The sequence below is a fragment of the Mirounga angustirostris genome, unplaced genomic scaffold (assembly GCF_029215605.1).
Source record: "Mirounga angustirostris isolate CCGP_5_RB_7025 unplaced genomic scaffold, mMirAng1.0.hap1 SCAF_13, whole genome shotgun sequence".
Classification (NCBI taxonomy): domain Eukaryota; kingdom Metazoa; phylum Chordata; class Mammalia; order Carnivora; family Phocidae; genus Mirounga; species Mirounga angustirostris.
This window is the reverse complement of record NW_026991721.1, coordinates 102,019,359-102,042,814: the sequence shown is the minus strand read 5'-3', so window position 1 is coordinate 102,042,814 and position 23,456 is coordinate 102,019,359. Positions and strand designations below refer to the sequence as shown.

Sequence of the window (23,456 nt, the reverse complement as noted above, 5' to 3'; positions counted from 1 at the left end):
TACTTTGTCAAAAGCTTTTTCTGCATCTATTGAGAGGATCATATGATTCTTATTCTTTCTTTTGTTAATGTATTGTATCATATTGATTGATTTGCGGATGTTGAACCAACCTTGCAGCCCAGGGATAAATCCCACTTGGTCGTGGTGAATAATCCTTTTAATGTACTGTTGGATCCTATTGGCTAGTATTTTGGTGAGAATTTTTGCATCCATGTTCATCAGGGATATTGGTCTATAATTCTCCTTTTTGATGGGGTCTTTGTCTGGTTTTGGGATCAAGGTAATGCTGGCCTCATAAAATGAGTTTGGAAGTTTTCCTTCCATTTCTATTTTTTGGAACAGTTTCAGAAGAATAGGTATTAATTCTTCTTGAAATGTTTGGTAGAATTCCCCTGGGAAGCCATCTGGCCCTGGGCTTTTGTTTTTTGGGAGATTTTTGATGACTGCTTCAATTTCCTTAGTGGTTATAGGTCTGTTCAGGTTTTCTATTTCATCCTGGTTCAGTTTTGGTAGTTGATACATCTCTAGGAATGCATCCATTTCTTCCAGGTTATCGAATTTGCTGGCATAGAGTTGCTCATAATATGTTCTTATAATTGTTTGTATTTCTTTGGTGTTGGTTGTGATCTCTCCTCTTTCATTCATGATTTTGTTGATTTGGGTCATTTCTCTTTTCTTTTTGATAAGTCTGGCCAGGGGTTTATCAATCTTGTTAATTGTTTCAAAGAACCAGCTCCTAGTTTTGTTGGTCTGTTCTACTGTTCTTTTAGTTTCTATTTCATTGATTTCTGCTCTGATCTTTATTATTTCTCTTCTCCTGCTGGGTTTAGGCTTTATTTGCTGTTCTTTCTCCAGCTCCTTTAGGTGTAGGGTTAGGTTGTGTACTTGAGACCTTTCTTGTTTCTTAAGAAGGGCTTGTATTGCTATATACTTTCCTCTTAGGACTGCCTTTGCTGCATCCCAAAGATTTTGAATAGTTGTGTTTTCATTTTCATTGGTTTCCATGTATTTTTTTAATTCTTCTTTAATTTCCTGGTTGACCCATTCATTCTTCAGTAGGATGCTCTTTAGCCTCCATGTATTTGAGTTCTTTCCGACTTTCCTCTTGTGATTGAGTTCTAGTTTCAAAGCACTGTGGTCTGAAAATAGGTAGGGAATGATCCCAATCTTCTGGTACCGGTTGAGACCTGATTTATGACCTAGGATGTGATCTATTCTGGAGACTGTTCCATGGGCACTAGAGAAGAATGTGTATTCTGTTGCTTTGGGGTGGAATGTTCTGAATATGTCTGTGAAGTCCATTTGGTCCAGTGTGTCATTTAAAGTCTTTATTTCCTTGTTGATCTTTTGCTTAGACGATCTGTCCATTTCAGTGAGGGGGGTGTTAAAGTCCCCCACTATTATTGTATTGTTGTCAATGTGTTTCTTTGCTTTTGTTATTAATTGGCTTATATAATTGGCTGCTCCCATGTTAGGGGCATAGATATTTACAATTGTTAGATCTTCTTGTTGGATAGATCCTTTAAGTAGGATATAATGTCCTTCCTCATCTCTTATTACAGTCTTTGGTTTAAAATCTAATTTGTCTGATATAAGGATTGCCACCCCAGCTTTCTTTTGGTGTCCATTAGCATGGTAAATGTTTTTCCACCCCCTCACTTTCAATCTGGGGGTGTCTTTGGGTCTAAAATGAGTCTCTTGCAGACAGCATATCGATGGGTCTTGTTTTTTAATCCAGTCTGATAGCCTGTGTCTTTTGATAGGGGCATTTAGCCCATTTACATTCAAGGTAACTATTGAAAGATAGGAATTTAGTGCCATTGTATTGCCTGTAAGGTGACTGTTACTGTATATTGTCTGTGTTCCTTTCTGGTCTATGTTGCTTTTAGGCTCTCTCTTTGCTTAGAGGACCCCTTTCAAGATTTCCTGTAGGGCTGGTTTTGTGTTTGCAAATTCCTTTAGTTTTTGTTTGTCCTGGAAGCTTTTTATCTCTCCTTCAATTTTCAATGACAGCCTAGCTGGATATAGTATTCTTGGCTGCATATTTTTCTCATTTAGTGCTCTGAATATATCATGCCAGTCCTTTCTGGCCTGCCAGGTCTCTGTGGATAGGTCTGTTGCCAATCTAATGTTTCTACCCTTGTAGGTTACATATCTCTTCTCCCGAGCTGCTTTCAGGATTTTCTCTTTGTCTATGAGACTAATAGTAAGTTTTACTATTAGATGTCGGGGTGTTGACCTATTTTTATTGATTTTGAGAGGGGTTCTCTGTGCTTCCTGGATTTTCATGCCTGTTTCCTTCCCCAAATTAGGGAAGTTCTCTGCTATAATTTGCTCCATTATACCTTCTGCCCCTCTCTCTCTTTCTTCTTCTTCTGGGATCCCAATTATTCTAATGTTGTTTCATCTTATGGTATCGCTTATCTCTCGAATTCTGCCCTCATGATCCAGTAGTTGTTTATCTCTCTTTTTCTCAGCTTCTTTATTTTCCATCATTTGGTCTTCTATATTACTGATTCTCTCTCCTGCCTCATTTATCCTAGCAGTTAGCGCCCCCATTTTTGATTGCACCTCATTAATAGCCTTTTTGATTTCTACTTGGTTAGATTTTAGTTCTTTTACTTCTCCAGAAAGGGTTTCTCTAATAACTTCCATATTTTTTTCAAGCCCAGCTAGTATCTTTAAAGTGATGATTCTGAACTCTAGATCTGACGTCGTACTAATGTCCGTATTGAGTAGGTCCCTGGCAGTCGGTACTACCTCTTGTTCTTTTTGTTGAGGTGATTTTTTCCATCTTGTCATTTTGTGCAGAGGAGAATAGATTAATGAGAGAACAAAATGCTAGCAGAGTAACAACGTCCCCAGAAAATATACTCTAAACAAATCAGAAAAGACCTGAAGCAGTGGAAAAAGAAACGGAAAGAGAGAAAAAAGAAAAAGAAAAAGATAAAGATAAAAACAAAAACAAACAAAACAGAACAAAACAAAACAACAAAAAAAAACAGAATGTGATCAAATATGATCAGGCTGGTATATAGATCAGTGCCACACACTAGATTTGGGGTGTATTTTGGTCTTTTAGAAGAAAGTGCCTCCCAAAATTTTAAAGAAAGAAAAACTTATATATGTACAAAAATAAGGGTTGATATGATGAAGGGATGGAATATGACTGTAAAGATTGAAATTATAAAAAATTTTATAAAAGGAATTGATAAGAAGTTGTTTGAAAAAAGAAAGAAGAGGATTTAAAAAAAGAAAAGAAAAAAAAGGAGAGAATGTGATCAGGCAGGGGAGTAGAAAAAACCATATACTAGAGATTTAGGGTATATTTTAATCTGTTAGAAGAAACTATCTCAAAATTTTAAAGAGAGAACAACTTATATATATATGCCAAAAATACGGGTAACTACTATGAAGGGATAGAATATGACTCTAAAAATGAAAAATAAAAATGTTTTTTAAACAAAGGGATTGATAAGATGTTTGAAAAAGGGAAAAAGAAAAATTCAAAAAAAAAAGAAGAAAAAAAGACAGTTAAAAAAAATTAACTTTGAAAGACTAAAGAATCATGGTAAAAAAGCCGTGAATTCTATGTGCAGTAGTCCCCTAGCGCTGGAGTTCTGCCGTTCTCATTGATCGGGAAACTTGGTCTTGGCTGGCTGTTCTCGCTGATCTTCTGGGGAGGGGCCTGTTGCCGTGGTTCCCAAATGTCTTTGCTGTAGGCGGAATTGCCCCGCCCTCGTCCGGTCCAGGCTAAGTAATCTGCTCAGGTTTGCTCTCCGGGGCTTTTGTTCCCTGCAAGCTTTCCCTACAGCTTTGGAGGCGGAGAGTGAAAATGGCGGCCTCCCAATCTCCGCCCCGGAGGAGCCGAGAACTCGGGGCCCCCTCCTCAGTGAGCCCCAGAGAAAAGCCGTCAGTCACTCCCGTCCCCCGGTCTCCAGCCACACTCCGTGCTCACCTGGCCTGTGACCGCGCATTTCTATCTCTGGCCCCCGACCCCGGGTGGAGTCTCCAAACCCAGCAGATCCCTGCGGTGCCCTCCCGCGCGGCCCCTCCCGGGGGAGGAAGGGGAGTCTCCCCGGATCTGCCCCTTGTTGGGTCCCTGCTGGAGGAACTGTGCCGCGGATCACGGTTTATGGCCACCCCAGCTGAGAGCCTGCGCCTGGGCTCCGCCTCTGCAGCCGGCTTCCCTGCTCCGATACCTGGGAGCTCTGCCACACTCAGGCACCCCCGGTCTTTCTGTGACCCCGAGGGTCCTGAGACCACACTGTCCCGGAGGGTTCCACCCCCCGCTTAGCCACCAGAGTGACGTCCCTCAGCGGAGCAGACTTTTAAAAGTTCTGATTTTGTGCTCCGTGGCTCCATCACTTGCCAGAAGCGGCGGATGGAGGCCCCTCCCCCACCGTCTATCCTCCCGAATATCACCTCGGATTCACTTCTCCCCATGTCCTACCTTCCAGAAAGCAGTCGCTTCTCTGGTCAGAGACTTGTTGCTATTCTTTTCTTCGATCTCCTGTTGAGTTTGTAGGTGTTCAGAATGGTTTGATCCCTATCCAGCTGAATTCCTGAGAGGAGAGGAAATCCAGGTCTCCTACTCCTCTGCCATCTTGCTCCGCCCCCTCACCATCATTTGTTCTTAAGTGTGCCTTATCCACTAGACCACGAGACTTGGAGGACAGGGACTGAGCTCTGGTCATCTTGACACCCTCAGACATAGCAGACAAAGGACACTTGAGAAATGTGTGTCAAATGAATGAATATTGTGCCCACCAGATATGATGGCATTATCCAGACTTGCCATCATTCTCTTTCAGTGCCTCATAGGCAACAGGTACTATAACCATATTCTGAACTCATGGGAGACCAGATCATAAAAACCTGGGCTATACTAGTTTTATGGCCTTCATATCATCAGGAAGGGGGAAACTTACCTATTGAGTGCACTAAATATGGACAATTCCTGGTGAGATCTCAGTAAATGTTCATCTCATGAGTGAATAATCTATGCACCAGTTTGGAGAGATAGGTGGTAGTAATATCATTTTGCAGATGACAAACATCCACAAATAAGATAGTAAGGGATGGAGCTGGATTTGAACTCAGATCTTTCTGGCCCTAAAGCCTGTGTGCTTCCTCTAAGCCTAAAGAAAAAGAAGGCAGCCCTTGCTGCCAGCCCCCTGTCCTTGAAGGCAGGAGGTGACCCGTAAGTGGGATGAACTGGGGTGAGTCATTTAATCTAATAGTAACAATGAGCCGGCACTTGTCAAGTACCGACAGTGTGCTTGGGACTTCACAGCTCACCTAATCCCTCAGTGACCATGAAGCAGGCACAATTAGTATACCCACTGTTCAGATGGGAACACCGAGGTCCAGAGAAGTTAAATAACTTTTTCCAGCAAATAAATGGTTTGTGACCCAGGACACATTAGTATCTAAAGTGTATGTGGCTACTGGCCCCTCTCCCAACCCCACCCCTCTGTTATTATTTATAATTGCTCTATTTAGAATTACCTTATCATTTGCTTGATCGGTCCCTCCCTCCCTTCCCTTCCATTCCTCTACAAAACATAAACTTAGTGATGGCAGGGATCTGCTCTGTCGTATTCACTGATGTGGCATTCCTAGATCAATGCTCGGCTCACAGTAGGTGCTCAGGACAGATTTATTTATTTATTTATTATTATTTTAAATATTTTATTTATTTGACAGACGACACAGTGAGAGAGGGAACACAAGCAAGGGGAGTGGGAGAGGGAGAAGCAGGCTTCCCGCTGAGCAGGGAGCCCGATGCGGGGCTCGATCCCAGGACCCTGGGATCATGACCTGAGCCGAAGCCAGACGCTTAACGACTGAGCCACCCAGGTGCCCCAGTGCTCAGGACAGATTTAAATGAAAATGGTGGAGTTGGTATTTGAAAACAAGTCTAGGTTGCCTTAACCAGTTTGCTTCTCTGCAAAAGGGAGGTAACGACACCCACTTTTCCTGGCACTGGTAGTGTTCATAAATGCCCTAGTACCTTGCCTGCCACACTGACATCACCGTCCAGTGGAGGCTAATGTGATTGTCCCTCTTCCTTGGACATGTGCTCCACTTGGCAGTGAAGACTTGAGGCAAAGCAAGACTGGCCCTGACTGAGTCGGCCTTAAATAGGTCATTCTGAAAGGAATTTTCATAAGAAATGAAAACTGTTTTATGAACTTATTAGAGTTCAAGCCAACTGTGAGGCCTGATCCTAGGTCTGGGTTTCAGGGACTTGCCTGTTGTTGGTTTAGCACATAGTGTGAGTGTGCATATGGGCCCAGGAGAGAGCTACAGCCAAGAGGCCACATCTCCCACCTCCTCCATGACCAGATGGAGCAGGCTTACCTGGAGCTCACCCAGCCTGCTCTTCCCCAGCCCACAGGCATGGTTTGTCCCCAATAGCCAGACTTTGTATGTCAGATTCCAAAGTTATCAGGATTAAGAGTCCTGTTTGGGTCTGTAAGTCACCAACTTAACCCATTTAAAAGAGAAAACATTGTTTGCCAACATCCCTTCTCTGCCCTGCACTTGACTGATCTTAACTGAATTATCTGATTTAGGAATGAATTATCTCTGCCAACTTTGACTTTGAAAGAGCTACCTCTCTGGAAATTGAACCCTCTAGGAGGTGTTTCAACTCTTCGAGGCCACAGGAGAGCTTTTACTGTTCAGTAGCTATCCTGTTCATCCAGATGATGCCAGACCACCCACACTCTCAGAGTGGGAGCTCTCAGAGTAAGGGAGACAAGACTGTGCACACACTGTCCAGTTATGAGTTTGGGCAGTTAAGACATGAGACTGTGTCTTAGGACATAGCTTCTTTTCTGGAGGAGCACCAACCTAGCTGTTGGGTCAGTTTAAGAACAACCAAGCCAACAAACAAGACAGTGTAAGTGTGGGTACTACAAATCCATAGACATGAGAGAACAGGGATGTCACTGTGAACTGGAATGACTGAGGGAGGTTTCATGGAGGGGGCAGATCTCAGGAAAAGCATTGGAGGCTGAGGATTTTGGATAAATAAAGAAGAGTGAGGACAGTTCAGATGGGAAGATTGGCATAGGGAAAGACTCCAAGATTGAAGAGTGGGGTGGAGGAGGAGGAGGGGAACAGAGCTTGTGATTAGGGAGAGAGGAGAGACTTGGCCAAGTCTCCTGTGGAACAGTGGTGAGAAATCAGATGGGGAAAGGACACAGCTGTTTGGCATATGACTCAATAACATTTACTTAACCTAGTTTGTTGCCCCTTGAAGGAGAGATGGAATGTTCTTAGTTATTCAGGTCACAAGTGAGAGATTTTGAAACCATACTTAGGTTCAGGGAAGGAAGCACATTCTCCTTTGCTGGGCGTGCTTTTGCCTGCCCCTTAAATATTGGTGTCCCCCAGGAATCAATCCTTCTTTGACTTCTCCTGCTTCTGAACATCCTCCCAAGGCAGTTGCCTTTACTCTCCTGCCTTCAACCACCCATATACACTGCATCTCCCAAGTCTCTACCTGCCCATGGTCTTTCTCCTGGGCTCCAGCCCCAAAACCTGTCTGTTTGCTAATCATCTCAGCATCTCTAGAATTGAACATTATTTAATTTGTTAAAAGGAGGACTTCCTGCCAAGACCTCCTTTTCTCCCATATTCCCTACCTCTCTTAAAGGCCCCTCCTTCCCTTCCTTCCTATCTCCCTTCCTTATTCCCTATATAAAGCATTAATTGAATACTTGTGATATGCTAGATACCATATGAAATGTCCTCTTGCTTGTGAGGGTCATGGTATAGTGGAACAGGTAGATGAGTCCAATAACTCGTTTTCATTCACTTAACTATAGAAAACTACTTATGGGACGTCTGAGTGGCTTAGTCCGTTGAGTGTCTGACTCTTGACCTCAGCTCAGATCTTGATCTCATGGTCGTGAGTTCAGTCCCCATGTTGGGCTGTATGTCCAGTGTAGCGACTACTTAAAAACAAAACAAAACCAAAACTGCTTATAAAACGTCGGAATAAATAGAAGTAGGCAAATAGTTCTTGAGGAATCTGTAAAACTTTACCCAGGATGGTAAGCTCAAGAAAGCCCTCTTTGATTAAATGAAATATGAGTTGAGTCTTAAATCTTAAATCTTGAGAAATTAATTAGACAAAGAGGAGAAGACAGGAGAAATAGTATATGATAGAACACAAAGGAGAGTGAGCAAGAAATATTTGAAAAGGGTGTCCATAATAGTAAAAGTAATAGCAAACATTTATTAAACCCCCACTATGTACCAGTTACCCTCCTAAGCACCTTGCATGTTTTTGTTGTTGTTGTTGTTTTTTATGTGATCCTCATTATAATCTCAGAAATAAGTTGTGGTAGCTTGCCCATTTTGTAGTTGATGAAATTGCTGTCCAGATGAACAAACTTGTCCTTGAACTTTTGTGAAGAAGTAGTTGGGCTGGAAACCTAAGCTTCTCTGACTCAAGAGCCTGGTAAATGGGGTGTTGCAGGGGGGCCAGTGTGCAGAAGCAAGATTCTAAAGGGCTCTGCATGCCTCAGGAAGTGGTTTGGGTTTTATCTCAAGAGAAATGAGGAGCTGTTCCAGGCTTCTAATCTGAAAAGTTACCTGAAGCAGATCTTCATTTAGTATAGTCACTTTTGGAGAAGAGTCAAAGATGAATTTGGGAGCAGGGGCAAGACTAGAAGCAGATGGATCCAACAGGGGCTGTTGCCATAGCCCAGGTAAACTTCATGAGGCCCAAGAGAAAGGAGCAAAATAGACAGATCTTGTCAAAATTTGGATGTAAGGGGAAGAGGGTAGGTTAAGAACCAATGCTTAGGATTTGAAAAATAATTTACTTTTTCAAAAATAACCATCATTTGATAATTCAGTCAACATTCTTGAGCCTCTGCCTTATACCATGCACCATTCTAGGTCCTGGGGATAAAATTGGTCCACAAGACATAGCCCCTGGTTTAAAGGAGCCCACACTGTCAAGATGGAGATAAATGGGAATCATCACAGATAATAACTGTGAGAGATAGACACAAGCATATCACAATGAGCTTGGGGAGGGCGAACCACAAGTGGGCTTCCCAGAAGAGGGGCAGCCTCCCCAATCTTTCTCTTGACCTGTAGATTCACATTTCCAGCTATCAACTGGTCATCTATGCTGGTTGTCCCTCAGGTATTTTTGACATTCGAACTCATACTCTGACGTCCAACGTATAATCCTCTTCTTATGCACAATGTTTCATGTCCTAACCCATGTCTTTATTCAATAAATATATTCTTCAAGTGCACATAAAGTGCCAGATATTGTATCAGGCATGATGCTTGGAGCCTTGCTAAAGCATGTTAATATATTCACTGTTGTGCAGAAGCTTTTTATTTTGGTGTAGTCCCAGTAGTTTAATTTTGCTTTTGTCTCCCTTGCCTCGGGAGACACGTCTAGAAAAATGTTGCTATGGCTGATGTCAGAGAAATTACTACCTGTGTTCTCTTCTAGCAGTTTTGGTTTCAGATCTCATACTTAGGTCTTCAATCCATTCTGAGTTTATTTTTGTGTATGGTGTTAGAAAGTGGTCCAGTTTCACTCTTTTTGCGTGTAGCTGTCCCATTTCCCCAGCACGATTTGTTGAAGGGATTGTCTTTTCACTACTGCATTTTCTTGCCCCCTTTGTCATAGATTAATTGACCATATAATCATGGGCTTATTTCTGGCGTATCTATTCTGTTGTAGTGACCCATGTATCTATTTTTGTGCCAGTACCATACTGTTCTGATTACTACAGCTTTGTAGTATATCTTTTTTTAATGTCTCTTTTTATTTTGTTATGTTATGTTAATCACCATACATTACATCATTAGTTTTTGATGTAGTGTTCCATGATTCATTGTTTGCGTATAACACCCAGTCTTGAAGTCAGGTATTATCATACTTCCAGCATCGGTTTACATGAGAAACAGAGGTCGCAGGCATCTAAATGACATAGTCAGAGATAGCATTGCAAGACATAACCCAAATAAGTTTAAAGAACACCAGCTCTCATATTTTTGCATTCTGCAGCTCTTGAAAAAACTCTTACCCTCCCTGGGAGAAAATGGATGAACAGGACTGTAAGGCAGATTTTACCTTGTAGGAACACAGAAACACCCCTCCCATGCTGCCATGGCCAAGACCACTGTGAGGCCAGAGCGGCATTGTTTATCCCCTCAAGGTCTAAGTCTAAATGGAGGAAGTAGGCAGGGGGTGTCTGGTAAGCCCCATGCTGCTGGCGCCATTCACTTTGGCTGGACTGCATATGATGGGAACAGCTTGTAATGTTCTTGTGATAAAGACTGAGAGATTTAACGGGATGTTTCTACTGAGCACAGCTTGGAACGTTTCACACAGTTCTGCCATCCTCCAGGGGTGCTCGATCTTTGTGGAAAGGCACAACTCTCAGCAGAAGCTTTGAGAGTAACCAAAGAGGGAAAAATTAGTGGTAAAGAAGATTCTGCAGACAACAGGAAGGCCCAGAGAGAGGTGTCTCCCATAGAACCTACCACTGGGCCTCGTACCTACCGTGCTCCCTGTAAATGCTCACTGAATGAACAGAGAGGGTGGGGCTCACAGCAAGGTTGTTGGAAGCTCCGGGGTAGAGAGAGGCTGCGACACCCATTAGCTTTTCAGGAAGGTGGTTTCAGTTGCACACCCCTTTATTTGGCTCACGGGTATTTTAAATGCCCGAAGATCCTAGGGAAGGAGAAAGAACAGAGCCTGACATGTCGTAATTGGCCCCATTAGATTCTGAGATCAATGCGCTGGGGAGCTTCTGCCAAATTTGCACTCCCTGTGGTGCAGGGAGAGAGCCAAGCAGCTGCAGCCTTCCGGGAGAGTTCCTGCCATTGATCTAGACTTCAGAGCTCAGATTCCCAGTGTCGTGGTGCAGGAGAGGGGTTGACAGAAGGGCAGTTTCCAAACCTAAGATCCCATACAGCTCTGCCCCAACCCCAAGACCCCAAACCCAACCCAGCTGCCCACAATGTAGAGTAGACCTTGGGAAACAGTACCCTGAAAGTCTTGCCCAATGTGAGAAAAGAAACCTGTCTCTGCATCCACTGAGAGACGCGATCTCTAACAGACTCATTTAACCATTGAATGAAACCCAACTGGAAACATTTATTGAGTTTCCAACACTGAAACATTTTTATATCTCTCTTTTCATTTAATATTTCTCATTCTTTGGCTGAGTCTGTAGCCAAAAGTCAACGCACAAACTTGCCCCAAGAAAGTGAATCCTTGACTTGAACGCCCATTCTGAAAAGAGAAAGCACTTTTCTCTCATGCGCAATCTTGTTCTCACAAGTTAGATAATTTAGATAAATCTCCGGGGTTTGGAAGAATTTGGAAAAGTGCAGGGTCACTGAACAAACTCAACCGTTTAACCTAGAAAACTGTGCCCAATTCTCACTGCAAGTGCAGTCGGAAAATGGGAGCTTCACTTGCAGATGAAAAGGTCCTGGGGTCGTGGGGCCCGAGCCAAGCCACCCTTGTGGGGTGGTGGTTAGAACAGACTCTGGGGCATGAGCAGGGCCCAGAAAACAACATCTCAGTTGGATAGAATATGAGTGCTGACAGGAAGGTCATCGTGAAAGTTTACAAGTGAAACGGATGGGCAAAGACCAAACCACCTCAGTCTCATGAACATTTCTGAGACCACCGGTCATTTCGCTGCCCCAAGGGGGAGCCCCATGTCTAGGGGTTGTCTCGGTAGGGGGTCTCCTTACAATGGGGTCACCTTGTGGCCACTGGGTTGAAGTACATGGCCTGTCATTTCCTCCTGGCCCATCTCATGGGACCTCCCCTGTACCCTATGCCACCTTCTTCCAAGTGGTCCTTTAGCCTCTGCCGGTCAACAAGAGAGGGCAGAGGTGGAGAGGGTCAGGGTATCACCTGTGCTCAGGAGGGACATAAGCCGTGAGGGCACAGTGATCCAGGCTCACACACAGGTAGGGTTCAGCAGATCCTTTTCCTGCTTTTTCTCTCTGTAAGTGATTTTGACTTACCTCTTTTTAGTTTGACTGCTGTTACTTAACTTTATACCACATTTGCTCTTGTTGAAGTGAGATAGAATTTTAATTCCTAAGATGGTGTTCTAGAATATAGGATACATTCATAATATATTTATAAGAATATTGATGTACTTCTTATGAACATAGTATTTCCACATCAGTGGACTCTACAGAATTAGATAGTAGAAGTGTTATATTTTGATTGAAAAAAGAGATCCACTATTGCTCAAACCACCCTGGAAGTTTGACATGACTGCATGGAGACTTAAAACAGTGAAGACCACTTCCATATGTGAGGAGCTGCTATTAGAAATCTGTCAAAGTAATGTAATATTTACCTCAATAAATTTTTATTAGTTTTTAAAATAACACACATATACACCAAAAAAAAACTAAACAAAATTTCCCAAGTTAAACTCAGTAAAGTTTTATGAGGTTAGCCTTAACTTCACGGATCACTTTAGGGGAGTTGACATTTTGCAACCATTTGTTTCTCATTTAGTGATCTCTTTCTCACGTTATTTCATTTCAGGATATTCTTTGTGTTTAAACGTTTCTAAATTTTTTGCAGTTAAGAGCTAATTTTCCCTTATGGCAAAAAAAAAAAAAAAAAAGGAAAGAAAGAAAAAGAAAGTTTTCACTCAGTGTTTCTAGTTGTTTTGCGTCATCCAGGTTTTGGGGATACAAAGTGTAATTTTTTGCAGTCAAGAACTAACTTTCACTTAAGGCAAAAAAAAAAAAAAAAGGGAAAGAAAGAAAGAAAAAGAGTTTTCACTCGGTGTTTCTAATTGTTTTGCGTCATCCAGGTTTTGGGTATACAAAGTGTAACATTTTACCAGAAACAGAAGTTTGCTATTTGATTTTTTTAAGCTCTGTCCATTTAATACTTTAGTAAATAAAAAAAGAATTAAAGCCACAAAAGTATTTAAAGGAAGAAGGTGAGAAGTTTGGCAGAGACAGCAAGTCATGGGAGCATCACCAGCCGAGCACATGTGGTCACTACAAACCATCCGGCATTACTGGAGCCTCCAGTAGGAGGAGGAGAGACAGAGCTGGAGGGCACGTTGTTGTAGGGTGTGCACACTGAATCTGAGTCTCTGGCTGACTGGGTTCTACTTAAGGGACCGAAGAAGGTGTGTGTCTCAGATCATTCTGTCTAGAGAGGGGCGTGCTGGGAGGGCCCGGCCTCGGGGTCAGGTGGTGCTGTAACCCAGACAAGAGAAACTGTCTTTAACTAGGGCATGAATACACAAGGAAGGACCGAAGAGGGACAGGATCCAGAAACCTTACAGGGGCAGAAGAAAGGGCAGGTGCCAGAAACACTGAATTAGGTAAACTCAGTGGATATGGTGAGGAGTCAAGATTGTTCTCTCACTTCTGCAAGGAACTGAACTGAACGCACGAGGTGCCCCAGAAATGGGGAGTTCTGAGAGTGATGGGAGAGCTTCGAGAAGGGAATGGGTGGGTGATGTTCTGGATGTGTCTGACATAATGAGAGGTAAATTGGGGCATGTTCAGTTGACCTTGCACACCTCTGGATTTTGCTCAGGCTCCACACCTCAGTGTGAATTCTGTGCCCAGGGATGGAAGAACTGCTTTACGTCTCCTGCTTGTGACTTGGGTCTGGCCTCTCCACTCGGAATATTTCTTTCTTTAGGGAATCAGTTTGGTGGCTGCAGTTTGTGATATGTCTTTCCCGGGATTGGTGATTTGTTGCAATGACCTCTTCCTTGCTTTGAGGTTCTCTTTGGGCCCAGGTGGAAATCCATGTGCACAGACTGAGAGGTGTCAGTCCCAAGAGGATGCCCAGGTAGTTTCTAAGCTGCTTCTTGAAAGGGGAATTCAGGAAAGAAGAGAATGGTTCAGGCTGTTGTGCTGGGAAATGTGGGCTTCCTTGGTTATTCCCAGGAAAGTCATGCCATTATCTTTTCAGTAAACATCGATCAAGTGCCTCCTAGGCAGCAGGAACTGGGAATTCAGCCCTGGGTGACACATGCATAGCTCCTGCCTCCCGTAATCTCACCAATTAGTAGGAATAAGAGACAAACAGGCTGATTTAGAAGAATAAGTTCTTCTCCCCTTTCTCTGCCTTTTCTGGTTTGGTCTAAACAGGATCTGATAAATTGCGTACCAAGTGCCTTCCTTGTGTATAGATTCAGCAAGAAAGGTGCTGGGCCTGAGAATTTAATGTGACCCAGGATTTAAAAACAAACCTCAGTTTTGGATTTTCTATTTCTTCTCAGTATTTCTGTAGCCAAATGTGGTTGATTGGGGTAGGGAGTACCATTGCTGGGCTGGTAGGCCCATTTGAGGTCGAGGTTTGAAGTAGATGGTTTACAAAAGGAGTGGACCTCTGTGACTTCCCCTTAGAATGCTCTCTCCAAGGTGGGCTGGGCGGGGAGGAGTGTTTCCAGGTGCTCTTCTTCTCTTTCCTAGACTATGCTCTCAAAGTTACTGAGCATGTCAGTATGTGTGCGTGTGTGGCTGGTGCTGTGTGTACATATTCTCTCTGGAGAAACCCACGGAAACCCAGAATACTGCAGGGAGAGGTAGTGGAGAGGCCTCCGAGGGGTCTTCCCATGGAGGACCCTCTGCTGAAGCACACATTCCCCAGCTCCATCCCCCCACCCCAGTGTGCCTGGGCTCTCCCGAAGGAATAGCTCAGACCATGAGACACATTGCTGACGATGATTTTGTCCTGTGGATTGCCCCAGGGGTAAGGGAAAGGGCAGATTCTCCTTTCTGAGCAGAGCTTAACTGAATACTTTCAGGGAAAAAAGAAACAGTGTGGCATCAGGCAAGCTTCTTGGACACATCTGTCAGCACCCCAGAGAGCCACATCTAAAGTGTCTTCTAAGACAAAGCAGCACTCACTTCTTTGCCCTCCTGAAACGCAGGGCAAACCACTTGCTGTTTGGGTGATAATTTTCTGCTCCAGAGGATCCTCCACCCCAAATAATTATCACCAACAAAAATCTCATTTCAAGGGGAAGTAAGGGAGTAGGAGCAAAAGGGAAATTTGGTCCTAATCAAAGAGAAAGATGGTGGGGGGGGACACTTCCAATGCAGGAATGTAGGAATTTTAGAGACAGTGCTGAGCTAACATATATGGACACGTGCCTGGGAACTTGCTGCTTCCCCCTGGAAGGCTGGGTGGGGCTGTGCTGCCTTGGGGGGCTGCCGGGATCTCTGAGACAGAGCACCCACTCGAGAAGCTAGCGCCCAGCCGTGTGACCTTAGGCAAGCTATTCAACCTCACTGTGCCTCAGTTGTCCCACTTGTCAAATGGGAAGAATAAAATTACCTATTGCAGAGAGGGATGTTTTGTATGTTTTTTTTATTCAAGTATAATTAACATAGTGTTATATTAGTTTCAGGTGAATAATGTAATGGTTCAAAACCCCATACATTTCTCTGTTCTCACGGAGATAAATGTGCCCTTGAAATGAGTTAACGTTGTAAAGTGCTTAAAATCAACAGTGCCTGGCACCACAGTGCTAAAGGAGCGTTTGTTCGACAACAGGCTGAAGTCCCTCCCAAGCAAAGCCCGTGCTGCCGGAGAGGGTCAGCTGAGTTGGGTGTCCAGCACCCCCAGACCTGCCTGTGGCCAGACCCTCAGGTGGCTTGTGCCTGGGAGGAGGACGGCCATGTCAGCGTCAAAGGTCCGCGTGCTCTTCCTGCAGAGCGTGATTCAGGAAAGGAGGGTGAGGAGTGAGAGGCTTGTCACCCATTTTGCAAGACTGAGGTTGGAAGATGGGAAACAGCCCCAGGCTGGGACATTCCTCCCATTCCCAGATCATTTCTTGGCCCAGGAGTCTTCCTAGAGCGAGCTTGAGCCACCGTTTCTCCTTCCAGAGAAGAGAAGTTTCTTGTCTTTCAGCCCCATAAATATTCCTCTGGTTTTACAGCCGCTCTCCTTGCCACCCAGAGAGGTGCCAGTGAAGACCTGCGGAGTAACTGGTTCCCGCTAGAAGGTTCCTCATGCCTTGCTTTGTTATATCGCTCTGGCATAGAAGCTGTTGCTCAGATAAAATAACTACGGGTCCAGCGTCTTACTTCCTCTTTCCAGCTATTCTTCAGAGCCCTGTCTTGTGCCGGCAGCCTTCTCCATTCCTTGAGCAAGGAGGGCCAACACAAGGTACTCTTGCAACAGCCCCTCCTTCCGGCCTCCCCAGCAACATGGCTTATGCACACTGGTGCTCTGCCTCCCTGCGCTCGGCCAGTGGCCTCGGTGGTCTCATCCAGCCGCAGCCTGCCGGTTGTTCACTGTCCTGCTCTCCTTCAGTACTTTTCTCTCCTTCTCCACCTGATCGTCATCTCCTGTACCTACTTGTGGTTTACCTGTTTCGAATCTAGCAGTGACCATCATCGAGGTCCCCTGAAACCTTTAAAAGGCTAGTCCCACAACAGGTATCTTTTAACAAAAATAGCTCTTATTCCCAGCCCAGACATGTGGCAGAGAGGAGGCGATCTACATAACGCTGGTCAAGTGATGGATGGGATCACAGCCACTCATTTTCACATGCTTATGGAAGAGTGGGATGATTTTGGTCCCCAGACTCCATCTGTTCTAGAAGTTAAAAATAAAATGAGAATTCAATTAAAACTATGCACACAATCCACCCAAAGTTGTGCCAGATTTTCTGATAATACCCTACTTTCCAGCCTATGAGAAACTGAAGTGTGTGTGTGCCATTAAAGAAAACACCTAAGAATGTCAAATTGCTTTAATTAAATGATAGATACATCAAGGTATATGCAGACTAGCAAAGGTTTTTTTTAAAAAGGAGCATATCTTGCCTTTAAGCTTCTTGCTCCTATTTTTCTGCAGAGGGAAGATCTGCAAAAGATGGAAGGAACTTAGCCACTTAGTCCATTTGTTTCCTTTGAGGATGGGCAAGGCCAGGGAAAGGGGGCTCAGCAGTCATTTAGCTTCTATCTGTGGTGCTCATCCTGGAGTTCAGTTAACCAGGGCCATGGGGAAGCTCATTCCACAGTTCTTGTCTGCAATGAAACCTCCAAGGGGTGTACCCTAAAGCTCGGTGGTCCCCTTCTAATCCCAGTTTTGCTGAGGATTCAGAAGAAACATTTTCCTTACTAGATGGATGGTTTTCACATACCTCCCCTGAATGGTTCTTAGTTTTGACTAAAGCAGTCCATTACATTAGCTGATGCATTAATCCCATTACTGTGTCACTTCTCATTTGTAAGATCCAGATTCTGAGAACTGATGATATAAACAGGGTGATGTTAGCTTCTAATGGCAGGGCTCATCTCTTTTCAGTTAATGTGCCTGGAACAGAAGTATTGCAAACAAACCCCACCCTTGCAAGTTCTCAGAAAGGTAGGTATCCACCCGAGAGTGCTGGGGGAGATGGAAGGGGGAGAATATTGAAGAGGAGGTCCAAATATCCCCAGAGAGATTATCAGACGACCTCTGGATGTGCTTCCAATCCTGAGGCTCTAAGTGATCCTCTGTCATTCTTTCAAGTACTTAACAGATTGGTGGTCGCCAGAGGCAGGTAGGGGCAGGTGAAATGGGTGAAGATGACCAAAAAGTATAAACTTCCAGTTTCAAGATAAAGAAGTCCTGGGGGTTAACATACAGCATGGTGACTAGAGTTAACAATACGGGGGCGCCTGGGTGGCTCAGTCAGTTAAGCATTGGACTCTTGGTTTCAGCTCAGGTCACGATCTCATGGGTTGTGGGTTTGAGCCCTGCATCAGGTTCCTCGCTCAGTGGGGAGTTTGCTTGAAAGATTCTCTCCCTCTGCTCGTACCCCCCATGCACACTCTCTCTCTCTAAAAATAAGTAAATAAATCTTTTTTTTTTTTAAAGACTGTATTACATGTCTATTTTGAAGTTGCTAACAGAGGAGATCTTAAAAGTTCTCATCCACAAGAAAAAAAAATTGTAACTATGTGTGGTGATGGATGCCAGCTAGACTTCCTATGTTGATCATATTGAATATATGCAATATATACTGAATATTTCTAACATACCAGATGCTTATGTTGTACATCTTAAACTAGTACAATGTCATACATCAATTATATTTCAGGAGAACTGGGAGAAAAAATGACAGGAGCAGAAACTGCTTCCTGTTCCCCCTTCAGAATAGTCCTTCTCTCTTTGCTCCTCTCAGTAATAGAAACTCCAGTGTTTCTGGGGGCAGTGGCTATTCAGCTTAGAGACTGCGCGTGCCGGCCCCCTTTGTAGTTAGGGGTGACGCCAGAGTAAGTTCAGGCCAATAGGATATGAGAGAAAGCCATTCTTGCAATTTCGGGTTGTACCCTTCTAGTTAGCTATTATTACCTCTAGTTCTAGCACTCTGGGAGATGACCTTTCACTGCTCCCTGACCCCTAGGCCAAGTGCATGTGCGCATAATGTCTTATCACTTATCTCACTCTGTGCTAAGAAACTTCTTTATCTTCCAGGCTCTCTCTGGAGCTCATGAGTTCTTAGTCTCGTTTGCCTCCCCAGCACTGAGTGGCAGCTGCTGTTCCTGCCACATTAGAGACTTCCCATAAATGTTTGCTAAATAAATGATACCCAGTACTACATCAGGTCTTCATGCTGATAAGGGGTCGATTTACAAGATGTTGCAAGGATCACAGAAAGCATCTCATTTGTTTTTGCTAGTAACTCAAAATAGTTGATAGCAATCGATTGTATTTCAAGAATTGACCCCTCTTCTTATCCCACCCACCGTATATGCATTAGAGAATGCATCCAAGCCTCATGTGGCCACTGTCTATAAAATGTCCAAATATCTAGCCAACAATGACCTTTTATTTTCAGGAAATATTTTTTAATGCATTATTGCATTATTGGCTGTTGGTTAAATGTCAGTTTCAGTTAACTTGGTAGCTACTTTCCAGGAAAATCAGCTTTAAAAAGAGGCTGATCAAGTATGTTTCTCTAAATAAAGTTGGTTTGTTGGTGACCAGAGGAGGGACCTTGCCTTGTGGCAGACAATAAAGTAACATTGCCTTGTGTCAAGATAATCAAGTAACATTTTGGAGGAAAAAAGCCACAGTAGCTCTGTGGTAAATATGTTTATAGTTTGGTTGAACATTCACTTGGATGTAATAAATACAAAAGAGAAATTTCTTGCCTTCTCTGTTTTCTTCCAGTTGGTATTATTTTCTAAAAAGTCCTGTATCTTCCAAGGGGAGGTCATCTGCTGGTACAAGCCAGATTGTGCCATCTGAGGTAAATTAAGTGACTGGCATCCATCTTTCACACCTTAATAAAAAACAGGCCAAAGTTGATTCAAGTCAGAGAGAAAAGCAAGTCCCTACTCTCTCTTATTCCGTAGCACCGAAGCGCACATTCTTTAGACATAGAACTTTTAATCAGTCCTGACAGAATGAACACTTCACGCTGTGAAGCAACTCTAAGTATGGCCGTTAAACTGGCCACCATTATTTGTCAACAAAGCAAACTAGAATACTCAACACCCAACACAGAATCTTCAACACAGAAGGTGATAAATCTGCATGCACCCATGAATAGCTATGGTTTTAGGGCTGTAAGGATCCATCGTGTAGATGGAGACACCGCAGCAGAGAGACAACACCACGCAGCAACCGAGAGCGTCAGACCTTGAGCCCAAGGCCTCTGAGCCCAGGCGGTTCCCACCCCATAACACTCATTAGTAAGTACCAGAGACTTTCTTGAAACCAGCAGCATCGAAGTAATAACGAGAAACCAGCCCAAGGCCTCAGAAGATGAAAACCATCATGGAAGCCAGTCACCTGATTTGTTTCACTTACAGATACCTCACCAGAGTGGTGGCCAACTGGAGTAACACACGTTTTGTGTTTAACAGGAATAAACAGTGCAAGCCGACCAGAGGGGTCTGTTTAGCTGAGTTCAGTTTCTCTTTGCTTTTTAATAGAATGCTGTAAATTCCAGATGTTTGTGTATAAGTAAAACAATCATATAGTGTCTCATGAAATTTTACTTTCACAATTAATTCGAATGCCCTAGGGGAAAAAGTAGTCATAGGGATTGAAATCTGCCCAGAGATGACAAACTGAGTGTAGCGGGAGGTTTCCCAGGACCCAGGTCTCAAGATGCTTGCCGGGGCAGGGAGGAGGCAGCGCTGGCTGTCAGCTGCACAGATGGTGGCACACTGAGGTGACATGGGCTGGCCCAGGGACGGAGAAGTGGGTGTATCTGAGGCCAGACAGACAGATCCAAAGGTATTAGAAATAGCATGTGGAGTGGGGGGTGGGGTGGGAGGGATGGGCTGACCGGGTGATAGACACTGGGGAGGGTATGTACTCTGGTAAGCGCTGTGAATTGTGCAAGACTGTTGAATCTCAGATCTGTACCTCTGAAACAAATAATGCAATATATGTTAAGAAAAAAAAAAAAGAGGAAGAAGAAGAAGGTAGCAGGAGGGGAAGAATGAAGGGGGGGAAATCGGAGGGGTAGACGAACCATGAGAGACGATGGACTCTGAAAAACAAACTGAGGGTTCTAGAGGGGAGGGGGGTGGGAGGATGGGTTAGCCTGGTGGTGGGTATTGAGGAGGGCACATTCTGCATGGAGCACTGGGTGTTATGCACAAACAATGAATCATGGAACACTACATCTAAAACTAATGATGTAATGTATGGGGATTAACATAAGAATAAAAAAATATATATATATAATTTGAAAAAAAAAAAAAAAAGAAATAGGATGAAAATATCCTTTGAAAAGCAATTGACTTGTAAATGAAGGAAGGACTTAATAATAACAACAGTGACCACAACAGTAACTAGAAGTGAAACCTTTCGTGTGGCTTGCGGGCACCCGCCCATCCCTCTGTGCTGCTTGCCTAGCCTTCTCTTTGTTCCAGCCAGCTTTCCTCCAGTTTTCAGAGGGCCCAGACTCTGGGTGTTCACACATGTTCCTCCTTCTGCAGGGAACGTGGTGCTCTATTCCCACCACCCCTTGCACCTGACAAATTCTTACTTCCCCTTTGGCTCTCAGATGAAACTACTATTCCTTGGGGAAACTTGCCCTGATTCCCGGAGAGGAATTGAGACCCCTCCTTATGTTCTCATGACAGCTGATAGTTTTTCATAGCCATCGTGGTAATTTTAATGCTTGTTCAATGCATCTTCTGTGAGACCCTCAATTCCGTGAGGCCAGGGCTATGTCTGCATTCCCAGCTCCCAGCACAGTGCCAGGCGTGAGGGTATTCGGTAAATACTGTTGAGCCAACTACTATCAAACAAAATAACATCTGGATGGGATTTTCTGGTGAATAAAATATGTTCACTTCAGATGGAATCGGGGCTAATTTAGTAGCTCCCTGAAACTACCAGAAATTTTTTAAAAAATATTTATTTATTTGACAGAGATACAGTGAGAGAGGGAACACAAGCAGGGGGAGTGGAGAGGGAGAACAGGCTTCCTGCCAAGCAGGGAGCCCGACGTGGGGCTCGATCCCACGGTCCTGAGCTGAAGGCAGATGCTTAACGACTGAGCCACCCAGGTACCCCTCTACTGGAAATTTTTTTATATCCAGCAAATTCTCATTTATCTCAGGATAATCCAGAGCATTGGAAGATGACCTGTGACCTTTATGGCAGTTTACCTTTATGTGAGATGATCACTTAACCTCCAGTACTATGTCTTGCAGGGGCTAATGGGGGAGGCAGGGGAGAGTCACGCAAAGGGAAGGCTAAAGAGAGGGACTTTTGAAGCTCTCTGGGCAGGTCGGTGGTCATACACCCCTATATGAGGAAAAGCCCTTCCCAGCTGGACAGACTCCAGGCCCCCTCTATCTTCAGACTGACATCTCTGTGGGGCTAGCACTATGTAGCTCTATTCCTGTGCCCAGTGCAACGTGCTCTGTAAACTTTTCTGCCATCAGGATGCTCAAAAAGAATGCCAAATGAATCACTCTTTGACCTGGAGTTTTAATCTTTCCTATGTCTCCTACCTTTGGAAAAACAAAACAAGCATGTCACTGGATTGTGCTTAGCTTTTAAGAAATAGTGCAGTGAAATGTCACTTCTGCATTAACCCAGGGGAATGAGCTGTTATATAGAAAATTGACTAACGGGCACCCAAATCATCAATGCCATTAATATAGCAAAAATATTAAGTTCCTATCTGCTTGTTGCTCTTGCAACCTTTGGCCATCTTGCAAATGGAGCCTGGGAGTGGGGAGACCGTGTGGGGAGAGGTCTCAGTCAACCCAGCTGTTTGAGACAAAGCCATCATAAACCAATAGCCCCAGCTGACCCACCAGCTGACCACTAGCCCATGAGTAAACCCAGCTGAGACCAGGCCAGGCTTGGCCTAGACAAGAAGACTGTCCAAGCGAGCTCAATCTACAGAATTTGAGGTAAACAAATGGCTATTGTTTCAAGCCACTCAATTTTAGGATCGTTTGTCCCCCAGCAGTCGCCAGCAAATACAAGGGCACTTGAGCAGCCTCATCCCTGCATGGATGCAGCACCATCAGCCATGCCAGGATTGGTGCGTTAAGATCTAGAGCAGACAAGAGCTTCGACAATGCGGTTCTCATGTAGTACCTGTGACAGAACACGCTAGAGACTGATTACGAGGCTACTGTTTCCCTAGCTTTCTGGTAGAACGGTTGTTGTACAGCTGTTAGATAAACACTGCCCTATCAGTGCTGAATAATCCGGTTGCTCTTCTCGCCTGTGTTCTCTGGTCAAGTCACAACATTGGCTTACCATTTCGTCTCCCCAGGCTCAGCCCAAGGGAGCCATTTGTGGGTAAACATGACTACTTATCACTCCCATCCTGGGTCTGTAGAATACTATACACCTGTCAAATCATCTTAGGCCACATTTTAGAAAGCTCATCTAGAACTTGTTACGGGTTTTGATTTCATGGTCCCTGCTGAGATACCCCAGGGAGGGTGTTTTCTCTGTATAATTACTAGCTGTTGATATTCCTGATGGTATGCCATAATTGAAATTATCTACACAAGATTTTGTGTCTCATTCTACTGTAAATTCTTCAAAGTCAGGGATTATACCTTACTTATCTTTAAGATCTCCATGCTTAGCATGAAGCCTTGCATATAACAAATTCTTAGTATATTATATGGGATGAATGAATAAATCACAGGCCCAGTGTCATATGGATTCACTGATGGGCCCAAATGTGAGCATGTTGGATTCTTTTTTGAACAACAGATTTCTGCCTTTCGAGCCCCTTTGAAACATCAGGGGTTTCCCTGGTTTCTTTTGGCTTATAAGATTTTGCCTTCTGGCTCACTTTGTTTTGTAGAGTCTTAATTTAAATGTAATAAAATGCAATGTAGAATTTTTTAATTTATTTCATTAGTTCTACAAAAGAAGATTAAGGATTAAAGGAAAATAAATTGGGAGAAACATCTGAAGACCTCTGGGCATAGGGAAAGCTGTG

General features: G+C 43.9%; 1 protein-coding gene across 13 annotated transcripts in view; it reads left to right on the top strand.

Moving 5' to 3' along the window:
- The window catches only part of POU2AF2 (POU class 2 homeobox associating factor 2), a 497,177-nt gene that overhangs the window by 229,899 nt on the left and 243,822 nt on the right, over nt 1-23,456 (top strand). For 6 of the 13 annotated variants that reach the window (XM_064577479.1, XM_064577475.1, XM_064577478.1 and 3 more), the window contains one exon: nt 17,330-17,389. The exons of the other annotated variants lie outside the window; for them this stretch is intronic. In XM_064577479.1, coding sequence (XP_064433549.1) covers nt 17,330-17,389 — 60 coding nt within the window. The remainder of the gene's footprint in view (nt 1-17,329; nt 17,390-23,456) is intronic. 13 annotated transcript variants of the gene reach the window in all.